The sequence below is a fragment of the Protobothrops mucrosquamatus genome, unplaced genomic scaffold (genome assembly GCF_001527695.2).
Source record: "Protobothrops mucrosquamatus isolate PMUCROS unplaced genomic scaffold, P.Mucros_1.0 scaffold6613, whole genome shotgun sequence".
NCBI classification, from domain to species: Eukaryota; Metazoa; Chordata; class Lepidosauria; order Squamata; family Viperidae; genus Protobothrops; species Protobothrops mucrosquamatus.
The window spans coordinates 4,671-18,242 of NW_015392435.1; the positions used below are offsets into that span (position 1 = coordinate 4,671).

The 13,572-nt window shown below is 40.4% G+C and overlaps 1 protein-coding gene across 1 annotated transcript in view; it reads right to left on the reverse strand.

The window, feature by feature from the left end:
• Positions 1 to 10,546: 10,546 nt before the first annotated feature.
• Positions 10,547 to 13,572, reverse strand: part of AUTS2 (activator of transcription and developmental regulator AUTS2) — a gene marked incomplete at its 5' end in the record, with an annotated part of 17,768 nt that continues 14,742 nt past the window's right edge. Inside the window, one exon of the mRNA XM_015829635.1 lies at positions 10,547 to 11,900. Coding sequence (XP_015685121.1) covers positions 10,667 to 11,900 — 1,234 coding nt within the window. The remainder of the gene's footprint in view (positions 11,901 to 13,572) is intronic.

Here is a 13,572-nt window from a genome sequence, read left to right on the forward strand (position 1 = left end):
TTTTTAAGAAGAGACTGGACAGCCATTTGTCTGAAATGGTGTAGGGTTCCTGCCTGGGCAGGGGGTTGGACTCGATGACCTCCAAGGTCCCTTCCAACTTTATTATTATTATTATTATTATTATTATTATTATTATTATTATTATTATTATTATTATTATTATTATTATTATTATTATTATTATTATTATTATTATTATCTATAGTAGACAAAAAACATAGTCTCATAGCACTTTTTCCAACCAAGGCATAAGCCTGAATTTTTTTTTATTTTTATGACCCTGTAGTCCCTTCATTTGGGGTAGAGTCAGGGCAACTGGATGGAGCTGAGTGTTTACTTGCCGGAGGCCTATTGGTGTGGAGTTCGCAGGAGTTATTTTCTCTTTGCGCCCTAAGAAACGAGGATTGAACTCTATACTATTATTCAGTAGGTGGAAGCTTGTTAAAGAGAGATTCAACCTGGAACTAAGGAGGAATTTCCTGACAGTGAGAACAATCAACCAATGGAACAGAAGTTGCCTTCAGAAGTTGTGGGAGCTTCATCACTGGAAGTGTTCAAGAAGAGACTGGACCGCCATCTGTCAGAAATGGTGTAAGGGGGGGTCTTCTGCTTGGGTGGGTGGGTTGGACTAGATGACCTCCAAGGTCCCTTCCAACTCTGTTATTCTATTCTATCCTTATTCTATTCTCAACCTTTTGAGTGGGAGGTGAGCATCTTTACCAATAGGCAACCACTGCTCAATAAGCCTTTAATGATTATTTACATTAAAAGATCTCCGCTTCCAGAGAGAGAGTGGGTTCCGTTTGCAGGACATGTTCAAGCAACAGCTGTCCGGAATGCTTTAATTTGACTTGTTGTCCTGAACAGGGATTAATGACCTAAATGGGCCTTCCAGAATCTCTACCTCTAGAATCGCAGGGCTGGAAGAGAACTTGGAGGTCATCTAGTCCAACCCCTTGCTCAAGGCAGGAGATTTTATACCACCCCAAATGGTTGTCCAATCTTTTCTTGAAAACCTCCAGTGATAAGAGCACCTACAATTTCAAGAGGCAAGCTGTTCCACTGATTAATTGTCAGGAAATTCCTCCTTAGTTCCAGTTTGAATCTCTCTTTAACAAGCTTCTACCCACTGAATAATAGAATAACAGAATAACAGAGTTGGAAGGGATCTTGGAGGTCTTCTAGTCCAACCTCTTTACCATTTCAGACAAATGGCTGTCCAATCTCTTCTAAAGCCTCCATTGCTTCTTGCCCTGTCTTCTGGTGCTTTGGAAAATAAGTCAACCCCTTGTAGAAAGAAAAATCTTCACCAGGGTCCAGTCCAAGCTGGGAATAAACAAAATGGAGACTGCTTTAGAAAGAAGGTTGTAGTTTATTGAAGAGGAGAGCCAGACAAAAATATGGCTCTGGGAAAGCTGACCACATGTTGCTGGGAGTGGTGGTTTTTTATACCTTCTGGGGCTCTTGAGGTTGTTTCCTGTTCCTGTTTGAGGCTTTGTGTTTCCTGTGTCATGTACTTTGACCTGAGTCTGAGTGTGCCCTTTTGGTATTGGTGAGTTAATCCTATTATGTCACCAGAGGTTGTGTCTTTTAGAGTTTGGGTGGGGTGTGTAGATTTTCGAGGTCTTTGTCTTCCTAATCTCATAGCTTCTAGTTTCCTGGACCCAACCTTCCTGAATGGATTATTACATCTGCATTTCTAAAAGCTGGTTTCTGCTGAATTTTCTGGCTGGGGGGAGGGAGAAGTTTCTGCCTTTTAAAGATCTTCTCCATTATTCTTGGGAGAAATATATTCTGCCTTTTTAATATTTCCCAAAATATTTCTTTCTCTGGATTCTTCCCACACCCCCTTCTCTGTGACAGCTGTTCAAGTACTGGAAGAGAATTATTTTGTCTTCCAGTATATGATAAATCTTCTCTTCAATAGGTTAAACATACCTAGCTTCCTTAACAGTACAGTTTAGCCTCCGGATCCTTCCAGATCATCTTTGTTGCTCTTCTCTGCATGCTTTCTAGGGTCTCAGCATCTTTTTTGTATCATGGCAACCAGAATTGGATGTAGTATTACAAGCGTGGCCTCACTAATGCAATTTAACACATATACTTAAAATATAAATAGCTAGAACAAGACAGTCTGCTCTGCTAGGAAGACATCAACATCCTCTTCATCGTTGAGAGTTTCCTTGGAGGCATTTATTTAGCTATTATGGGATACAGAGGTGATGTACAGAACCTAACAACCTAAAGAAATAGGATCTGCAAGGTACAAAAAACCAGATTCGAATTTAGCTTACCAAAGAAATCTGAGGAACAGAAAATCGTTTAACTGCCGCAAAGTTTTCTTATCCAATTTTTGTTCATCTAGCACCACCTAGTGGTTATAGGATTATTTAGCATCATCTCACCTCCCTCTGAATAACAGGAAAAAACCAAACTAGAACAAAGTAGATTCAGGAGGAGTCAATGGGATGGATCCAGTGGTGGGATTCAGCCAGTTTGCACCAGTTCGGCAGAACTGGTAGCTACTTTTTTGTTGCCTAGGCCCAGAATTGACTTCCGGAAGCGGCATCCACACAGAGAATCAGTTGTTCACATATTTGAATCCCAGCACTGGATGGATCCAACAGAGTCCAACTTAAGAGCAGTTCCATGGAAACCTATGGGACATGAATTGTAGAACAAGCCAGATGTTGGTGATCTACAACTCCATACAGCCTCAGCCCCCAGGCTTAAAGACGTCATCTGAATTTTCAGAGGTCTTGTAGTTTTAGTTTGCTCTGACTAAATCTGTGTCCAGCCTGAAATATTACGAATAGAATAGAATAGAATAGAATAGAATAGAATAGAATAGAATAGAATTTGGGAACTTGGAGGTCTTCTAGTCCAGCCCCCTGTTCAAGCAGGAGAACCTATACCATCACAGACAGGCGATTGTCTAGTATCTTCTTAAAAATCTCCAGTGATGGAGAGCCCACTATTTCTGGAGGCAAGCTGTTCCACTGGTTGATTGTCCTCACTGTCAGGAAGTGTCTCCTTAATTCCAGGTTGCTTCTCTCCTTGATCAGTTTCCAACCATTGTTTCTCATCCTTCCCTCTGGTGCTTTGGTGAACAACCTGGCCTCTCAGATACTGGAACACTGCTATCATGTCTCCCCTATTTCTTTTTTATTTCTTATTTTTAAGGAGTAATGTAGTGCAAAGCTCAATAGCTTGCATTCCTTGGTTATGTTTGTCTCGCTTTCTTATCTTTGGTTAGCTTAATCTTGGTTTACTCCACCTATTTAGGACAGTAGGCTAAAGCAACTAATCTTTGGTTCAGCATGACAGGCTAAATCCTGATATATCCACTTGCTGTTGTGGGCTGCACCTGACCCTAAATCACATTGATAGAAATAGTGATAGCTCCTTATGTACCAGTGACCAGGAATCCTTCTAATAATGTGGGATTATATTTTACAGTTTTCAAGGCTAAGGACACAGGGACAAGATTTTTCTGAGGAGAGCCTAGGAGTTTGCAAAATTTCCAGTGTTTTGCTGGAATTTCAACTGGGTGTGTTTCTTGCAGCTTTGTATGAAAAGAGCCAGTTTGGTGTAGTGGTTAAGGCACCAAGGAAGAAACCAGGAGATTGTGAGTTCTAATCCCGTTTTAGGCATGAAAACCAGCAGGGTGACCATAGGCCAGTCACTCTCTCTCAGTCCAACTCACTTCACCAGGGTTGCTGTGGGAAAAATAAGAGGAGGAAGCAGTATATTTGCTGCTTTGAGTTACTTATAAAAGAAATAAATGTGGTATAAAAATAATAAAATAAAACAAAAATATAATAACAAAATAAAATAAAAGACATTCCTAACTTTCAGGAACTGCACCATAGAGATTTGATGGCATGGCTGAAGGAACTTGCAAGAGATCATAAAACACAGAGTGGCTACGAAAGAACCAGAGGGATTGGAATTCCCTGTTGCCCACTCTTGATGTAAACAAATATTTTTTCCCATTCTTCTCCTCTTCCTCCTTCTTTTTCTATTATTGGAATAGAATAGAATAGAATAGAATAGAATAATTTGGGCTGCAAAACTCCAGAATACTGCTATATGACCAAAAAATGATATAGAAAACTCTGCCCTTGTTTTGCAGCCCACATTTGTCGGCATCATTGTCGTCGTCGTCGTCATCATCATCATCCCCATCATTATCTCATCCTTATAATATGTATGAACACGGAGATGCAGAGTAATGTGAAGAACTGTATTTAGTAGTTTTATGTCTTCTATCTCTTCCCTAATACAAAATCTTTGCTTTTTTTGGACATGAAATCTTTACTCTGCTGCCACCTACTGGCCTATTATTCTTACTTCAGAAAAAGAGAATAAAATTGCTCTCCAGCTGAAACTCTAGTCCAAAACTTTGGATGTGGGTCTGCTTGGGAGAATATTGTGTTGTCTCTAGCAGAGGCTTGATAACATTAATATTCTTGGATTGCTATATAGATTGAACTTGAATGCATCATCCCACTTCCCAATCCCCATGCCCCAATTCCCCACTTTGAAAATAACATACAGGAAATCAAGGATATAGGAAAGGTGTATTATTTAGGGGAAATGGTATGCAAGAAAAGAATTGTAAAAAATAAATATCAGTGTTTACAAGAATTGATCCAACTAATTCAATCTTGCTGGAAGAGGCAGCTGGTGATCTTAAGGCTCAGAGACAATGCCTTTCTACAGCAGTGCCAGTCCTCTGAAGTGGCAACACCAGTTGTTTGACATTTGGGTTTCTTAGCTTTGATGAGATTTAAATGTATGCTGGACATTTTAGTGGTACACATGTTCTGTTAAATTTCCAAGAGCTTGTGGCAGTATAGAAAGATGATAGATAGATAGATAGATAGATAGATAGATAGATAGATAGATAGATAGATAGATAGATGATAGATAGATAGATAGAAACAGCACTTAGACTTATATACTGCTTCACAGTGCTTTAAAGCCCTCTCTAAGTGGTTTACAGAGTCAGCCTATTGCCCCCCCCCCAACAATCTGGGTCCTCATTTTACTGACCTCGGAAGGATGGAAGGCTGAGTCAACCTTGAGCTGGTGAGACTCAAACTGCTGAACTGCTGGCAGTCAGAAGAATTAGCCTGCAGTACTGTATTCTAACCACTGCACCACCACTACTCTATAGAAAGAGAAAGAAAGAAAGAAAGAAAGAAAGAAAGAAAGAAAGAAAGAAAGAAAGAAAGAAAGAAAGAAAGAAAGAAAACATAGTTTTACTGAAATCCAGAAGTAACTGCCAGTTTTTGGTAAAACTTCTGAAAAACACAGACACATGACCACGGATGCTGCAAAGGGGGAGGAATCACTGGCATTTCAATGACTGAATCGTAAGTCGCCACCAAGTAGGTCCATTGTAGCTTCAAACAATGAAATGAAAGATGCCAAGGCTTATGGTTGAACACATCTTGCTAGACTATGCTACAAGAGTTGAGTGTTTTGTGGTTTATTACACCATAGGAACCCAGCCACCATCCTATTTGCAAATTAAGCTGTTGGGAGTAAAACCATAACAAGATTTCTTTGTTTGGGCAAAGCATGTTGTTTGAACATGGCAATTATATTTTGTTAACCCAGATTTAAGATTAAGTATGATGTGTGATCCCAGCCACGGACACATGACTATCCAACCATGTTTTGGACATTTGTCTTCCATGAATATAAATAGATTAGATAGATTAGATCAGGGGTGTCAAACTTCCGGACCGCGGGACGGTTTCATCATACCGGAGCCGCGCCCACCCCATTGCCGGTAATGGCGAAAAAGCTCCGATACGTTTGACATATCTGGATTAGATACTGTAGATAGATAGATAGATAGATAGATAGATAGATAGATAGATAGATAGATAGATAGATAGACAGACAGACAGACAGACAGACAGACAGACAGACAGACAGACAGACAGACAGACAGACAGAGATGGATAGAAACAAATAGATGGTATATACAGATGAGAAAGAGAGAAGGAGAAATGTGTTGTGTGTGCATTACAAATAAATAAATGTTAGTAAAGCATTATTCACTTAAATCACAGATAAATGTGATTTGCCAATATCTGGTCTTGTATTTAAGGAAAAGCTACAAAATTGGTGAATACAGACACAAATTTCACTTCCAAAATACACAGCAGGCAGCTGCATGTCCAAAATCTCTGGCATCTCCTTTTAACACCCTTAACAGATGTTAAAAATAACAAATATTTTTAAAAATGTCTGATATAAAGGGATTTTGACTGAATAAGAACAAGAATGAAGAGAGCAAATGAATGGAATGGCTGGATCATCTGAAGTGATCACTCACCAAACAGCTCCAGACAAAAGTTGACCTCTTCAGCTGCACAGCTTGCAAGAAGTGGAAAAACGACTTACTCCAAATAAGCATTGCATTGCTGTGATAAATATCAAGGGGAGTAGGATGCAGAGAAAATGGGCCCTTTGCGGCAGAAATGGGAAGCCAATTTTGCACTCCACTCCTAGTTGGCACCACAGAGAGTCAAGGTTGATGGGAGCTGAAGTCCAGCAAGCTCTGAGGTCTATTTGAGGAGTTCCTGCCTGTGTCTTCTGAACTGGGTCACGCCGAACAAAGAATGCCTACCAGTATAGTTCACATTTTTTAATAACATGGCACAGATTTTACATTACACAAGGCTTTGCTCATGAGGAAAACATGCTGTGGATTGAATGTCGCTTCAGAGTTGTTGATTTTTCTTTTTCACATAAGATTTAGAAAGGACTTTATTACATACAGGAGAAACAGCAAAAAAGATTTGTATATAACAATATTTTTATACAATACTGAAAGCTATCACTACAAGTGCCAGTGTACATATTTTTCAGGATTCTCTCTCTTTTTTTTTTGCTTTGTTTTGTCTTGTTCTTTAAAAAAAAACACTGCACAACATCTGGAGTTCACAAAATCTGAAGTTCACAACTAAAACTTTTTAGTTGACTACTAAAATAGATTTTTGATCATTAGAAACAGCGGTCTGCAATAGACTTTTTTTTTTCTTTTTGTCAAAACAGGAGAAACAATTTGAGATATCACTTTAACACTAGAAGACCAATGGAACTATTTTCTTTTAATCCCATACACATATTTTTACAGTTTATTAGGAGGCAAGGTACTGTACGCTTTCTGATAAAGTCATATTCTCTCCAAAGTATTTCAAAACAGAACTCAGCACTTAAAAACAAGACTTAGGAAAACAGAAGCATTGAAACATATAAAAACAATTCCTACTTAGGGGAAAAAATGGAAACTTGCGATTTCTTTTTGCCTGCAATTGATGCTAATCATAGAAATCAAAGTTGTGAACATCATCACATAACTTTGAATACAGGTAGTCCTCGACTTACCACAATTTCTGTTGCTAAGCAAGACAGCTGTTAAGTGAGCTTTGCCCCATTTTACAACCTTTCTTGCCAGTTAAGTGAATTACTGCAGTTGTTAAGTTAGCAACACAATGGTTACGTGAATCTAGCTTCCCCATTTTCTTTGCTTGTCAGAAAGAAGATCACATGACCCCGGGACAGGGCAACCGTCCTAAATAGGAGTCAGTTGCCAAGCGCCTGAATTTTGATCACGTGACCATGGGGATGCTGCAATGGTCGTTAAGTGTGAAACGTGGTCATAAGTCACTTTTCTCAGTGCCGCCGTAACTTTGAATGGTCACTAAACAAATGCTTGCAAGCCGAGGAATACCTATAATGGTATGCACACCCCTAAACTCAAGCAGAGTATCTTTTTTAAATGGTCAGAATCTCATGGGAGTACCAGTTTCAAGCAATTTTAGGGTTCTTACACACACACACACACAAAACAACCCCCCACACACAATCTTCTAAGGCTCCAATCTTCTCATCTGAAAATGCATGAGATTTCAAATGAGATCATTGGCATCTCCTAGACCAGAGGTGGGGAACCTTGGCTCTTTTATGACTCGTGGACTTCAACTCCCAGAATTCCTGAGCCACCATGGCTCAGCTTGGAAAGCTATCCCTTTCCCCTCAGCATGGCTGGCTCAGGAATTCTGGGAGTTGAGGTCCACAAGTCATAAAAGAGCCAAGGTTGCCCACCCCTGTCCCAGACTGACTGATCTCATGAAAGTTAAGCCTTTTCTCATTTCTGGAATATTCAGGGGGATCCTGTGGTTCCCAGAGGGAGTTACAGGCAACATGGTGCCGTGGCCCTCTTTTGCTCACTTCTACATTGATGGGACGGTGGAAAAACATTAACATAAATGTACTTATCTTACCAACATTTCCGAAGAGCTAATAGCAGACTTCTGTACCTAGTCAAAAGTATATCCGTATAACAAGGCTTATGCCTATGTTAATGGATGTTCAACTAGAGTCTGAATGTGGGAAAAGGGTTAAGAAAATTGGTACCCAACCCAAAAAACAGTGATTCTTTTTTCCCAAATGGCAAAGATATCCAAATTCCTTAAAGAGTTCCAAGCTGCTAGTCCATATAGCACCAGAGGTATCAGGTTTACCACAGATGGCATTTAGAAAAGTGGAGGTTAATGTTATAAGGCCCAGCTCTAGACTCACACAGGCAACATGGTGTACTGCAGTTGTTTTGGGCTCCAGTGCCTATCAGATCCAACCAATGTCAAAATAATAGATGTTTCTGCCAAAAGTATTGAAGCATCAGGTGCCCTTTGTTTGCTAAGTTTTGGAGGCAACTAGAACCACTAAGGCAATGCCTGAGATCAATCAGTTGCCCACCAAAATTTGGACTACAACCTCCATCATTCATCTCTGCACAACACTTCCTTACTTGCCTAAACTTAATTCGGGAATTAGGTGCAAAAATCTGGAGGTAAACTCACCAAATGGACCAGATTTTCATAGCATCTTAAATCACAAAACTAAAAAATTAGCCAAGGTCGTTATTGGGCTTTAATTACCATGACCTCAAAAAAGGGCACAAGTACATAACATCAGGGGTTATCTGGGAGAAAGGTTAGAAAGTCAAATGGCAGCTGTGGCTGCATGATCAAAGTCAGGCCTATTTTTACAGACTTTGCACCAATAAAAAAATAAGTTGGCATTCATCATGTCATGACTGCCATCTTGCCTTTTCTGACCCCCCCTGGGCAGATTAGCTGATATAAGTGTCAGTTTTGTTTCATGACATTCATTTTGTCACTTGGCGAAACCTTTATTTATATCAGGGTTCTCCAAACTTGGCAACTTTAAGACTTGTGGACTTCAACTCCCAGAATTCCTCAGCCAATCATGCTGGCTGGGGAATTCAGGAAATTGAAATCCAGAAGTCTTAAAGTTGCCAAGTTTGGAGAACCCTGGTTTACACTCTAAATGATGGATGAAACAAGGATGACCAAAATGGGCCAAGTCAGGACAATTAGCTTCATTTGATAAAATGGAAATGCTGTCAAACAGTAATTTCCCATGAATTTAATAATTTCCACAGTTTGTAATTCAAAGTTGGCAGAAAACCTGGAGGTTGAGCGGGGGAGGCAGATTGTGAGTCCCCTTCTCTTACCCACTCCTCACACTTTATAAGGCCTAAAGAGAAGGACAGCCCAGACAGTAATGCTGGCTAGGTTATTGGGAGTTAAATTCAGAGTGCCCTTGGCTCCTCTAAATGGATTTCAGCAAAAATGGCCTACTTCTGAGTTTTAAAGTTTGATTCACAGTGACTCAGGAACAGCTATGGAGAGGCTGGATGTAATCTAACATTGTACAACATTTTTCAAGTTAAGAAAAAGAAACAACAAAATACTAGCTAGCAAAAAGATTTTTTTTAAAAAAACAGGTAGGAAAAACAAACAACAGGTGAGACCCAATTTCTATTTGTTGAAGATGAAGATGGTTTATTTCTTCATCCCAAAGTTATCAGTGATGTGTGGGTTTGTTTAGGGAAAGTATGACTTTATGTGTGGTTGAGTGTGTTGACAAGGCGCCTTTGAGTTAAAGAGGCTTTTGTGAAAAACTTCAAAATTAATTGCATAGCTGAAGGGGTTTAGCTGTCTTATGACATTAGGTGTACCGCAGCTGCGGCCTTTCACACAATTAAAGTCTGCAAAGAGCACAGTTTAAGAAGTAGTAATGCATTATGTTACTTTTTTTCTTTTCCTATGTACATACTTACAAAGTAAAGCTTTCGTCTTACCCCATGTTGCATATATGACCCACTAACCCATGAAATAGCGTTATTTTCAACAACTCTCTTACAGGGGGAGAAAAAATAAAATAGAATAAAGGAATTCTGCTTTTCTTCATTTCAACCTGGAGAGAATGAAAAAAGAGAGAGAGAGAGAGAAGTGGAAAGAGGGAAGATGAAATACTGACTTACATCTTGTTCTGGTTAGGAACAGTAGAAAGAAAGAGCATTTACGTAGAAAATGTGCCAACTTTTGTCTAAAAGGTTCTGAAAACTTTTTTTTTCAACATATAATATACAACCCAACCATATTTTATTTTTATTTTTTTGGAAGAAAAAAAAAACCAAGAAAGAAAAGAAAACCTTAGTACACCTGGGTCTGTACATTTTATACAGTTGGGTCATAACCAAAGTCTACGTTTATCAAGCAAGAAGATCTGTTTGTCTAATGTTCTCTCTTGGACGTGTTCGGGCTGTTATTTATCGCGCTTCGATATCTTTGAGAGTGTGAGAGGGTGGCCTGTCCCTCATTTCTGACGACAAAGGTGTAGTCCTTCGGGGGGAACCAGGCCGAGGTCCTAGGGTGGAAATGAGAGGGGGAGGCGCGCTCAGGGCCGCTGTGGGAGGCGTTTTATTGAGAAGCCCATTCTGAAGTCCTGAAGGGGGACTGACGCGAGGGTAATGCATACTAGGAAGTCCCGGAGTAATTAGACTTGGGTGAGCCAAGTGACCGTCCAGGGCCACGGGATGCACAGAGTGAAGCCGAACGTGCTCATAGTCCTCTCTGAGCATGTGCAACCTTTCTCTCTCATCCAAGTGGGCTCCCCTTTCGTGCTCACGGCGGTGGTCAACCGAAAGGGGGTGGTGGTGATGATTATTATAGTCATGTGGCTCTCTGTCCCTGAAAGATCGCTCTGCGTCATACAGCCTTGGTGCGGAGAGGCGGTGCAGCGGATCATTCCTTAGGAGAAACTCCCTGCCCAAAGGGTCTCTACGATGGATGTCTAAGTCTCTGTAAGGGTCCCTCAAGTGGTCTCTCATGGGGTCCCAGTGGAATGAAGGATATGGGAAGCGTTCGGCCCCTGGAATTGGGCTGATGCCCATAAAAGGGGTCATCATGCGAGTCCTATCTAGACCACTGATGGTGTTCATGGGGTGGATGCCAGTGACACCCACAGTCATGGGCATGGACACTAAAGGGCCTGGATGGACACTGGCCGCGGGCATGGATGGTGGCCGCTCAGCTGGCCGATGGGTTTGTGGTGTTTCAGGAGAAACGTCATGATCTTCCTTCCGCTCCTCTTTCACTTTGACCTCACTCGATTTTTTCAGATTCTCATAAGCAGGCTCATTTTTCTTCTCAGTATCCCGACTCGAGTTGCTGTTAGGTCTGGTGCTTTCTGCAACAGGTGTCCTGGTGTACGGTGAAGGCACCCGAGATGCTTGTTTAGATTCTTCCAACGATCTGTTATCATGGGTCAGACTTTCCTTGTCTGAAATATAATTGTCTTTTGCCTTGTGCTCATCAACACAGACATCCTTCCGTGATTCTGGATGATCCCTCTCTCGCTCTTTGGGCTTCTCTTTTTCACGAGCCTCTGAGTTCAGGTGGCTTCTGATCTGTTCAACTGAGCTGCGGTTGTGTCCAAGGGAACTCACAGAATGGATAGGCGCTGATGAAGGGTGGCTTGAGTGTCTTTTCTCAATAGTTTCCCTAGAAGTATTAAAAAGCACAAAAATTAACACAGAAGAAAGCTTACGGAGATGCTTAAGGCCAATTTTTTGTACATGTCCTGTGTAATTATAACCTGCCTAGTATGGATAACAAGTTCCAGTTCCTAACAGTTTCAGATGGTTTGGCCAAAGATCAGAGCTAGTGAGGATCAGACTCCAACATCATCTAGAAGGCTTCTATCTCCCTGCCATTTGTATATCAAAACAGCACTCCATAACCTGGCACCTTCCAGCTCATTCACATATTTAGAGACAGATATTTAGAGACAATGGGAGTTTTAATCCAAGCAAACTTGACAGCTGTAGGCTGTGGAAGGTTGCATTAAAGCCTGATTTATTTTAGTGGTGTTGACACAAGGCGTCAGTTCCAAATGGGGATGCCAACACATGCTTCGTGTTCCTAATAGATAGCATCCTCCCTCAGAAGACCTCTATTCCATCAGAAGCTCAAATTCTTTGGCTTCCAAATGAGAAGAGAGGAATCATTGGAAAAGACCCTGATATTGGGAAAGATTGAAGGCAAAAGGAGAAGGGGACGGCAGAGGATGGCTAGATAGCGTCACTGACACCACGAACATGAATTTGGGCAAACTCCGGAAGATACTGGAGGATAGGGGGACTTGGCGTGCTGTGGTCCATGGGGTCACAAAGAGTTAAACATGATTTAGCGACTGAACAACAACATTCCATCAGACATAATAGTTCAGCCAGTCAGGCATCCTGAAACACCCCTATAGATTTATATAAGACCTCCTGGGATACCTAAAGGTATGATTTGCTAGTGGGCCACAGTGTGATAGAATTGTGATTTTTGGAATATCCGTGAGGTTATTTAGAGTCAAATATCAAACCAGTGTGGGTAATATAATGTTGGCAGATATTCCTTCTTGATCTCTTCCCACAAGCATCTTTGTAACTGCACTGAATGACACAAAAGAGTGCAAGACTTGGTTCTAGAAACTTATTTGCTCTTTGGCTTTTGCAATTTGTATTTATTGTTTTTTATTGTTGTTGTTGTTGTTGTTGTTGTTGTTGTTATTATTATTATTATTATTATTATTATTATTATTATTATTATTATGGATCATCGCACAATCAGCCAGATGTTCAGACTGGATTTGGCATTTTGTCTACCTATCGAGTCCTTACCAAGGACCTGGGATAGGCAGATGTGGATGTTTGTAGTATCAGATGTAGAATTGGAAAAGCATCCTGCAATTTAATAATGTAAATTCCTAATTCAAGGGCAGGCCTTCTTTTGTAACAAAAGTAAGACTTTAGTAACTCCACACCCCTACTTGCCTGTGCTGTTCTAGAGATGCACTGAGGAACCAGAAACTCAATATATGTTGGGCACTTGGTTCCAACTATCACGGAAATCAGAAGTAATGTTAGATAAAGTTTAAAGGCTCCTGGTTCCCCACATCAGTTTTGAAAATATTCAAGTTTCTTGAAAAACCAAACTACCCTACAAAATTATCGCGTAAGATGATTCTCCAAATTAAATTGAACATCCAAGATATTTTAATGGTTTGAAATGCAATGTAAGCTAACTATTATTTTGGGTTCAATGAGGAAGCTTTCAGGTAACGAATAAAGGTTGCAATCTTAGTCTAGTATCAAATCTAAGTATTTTGTAGTCATGAAATTCT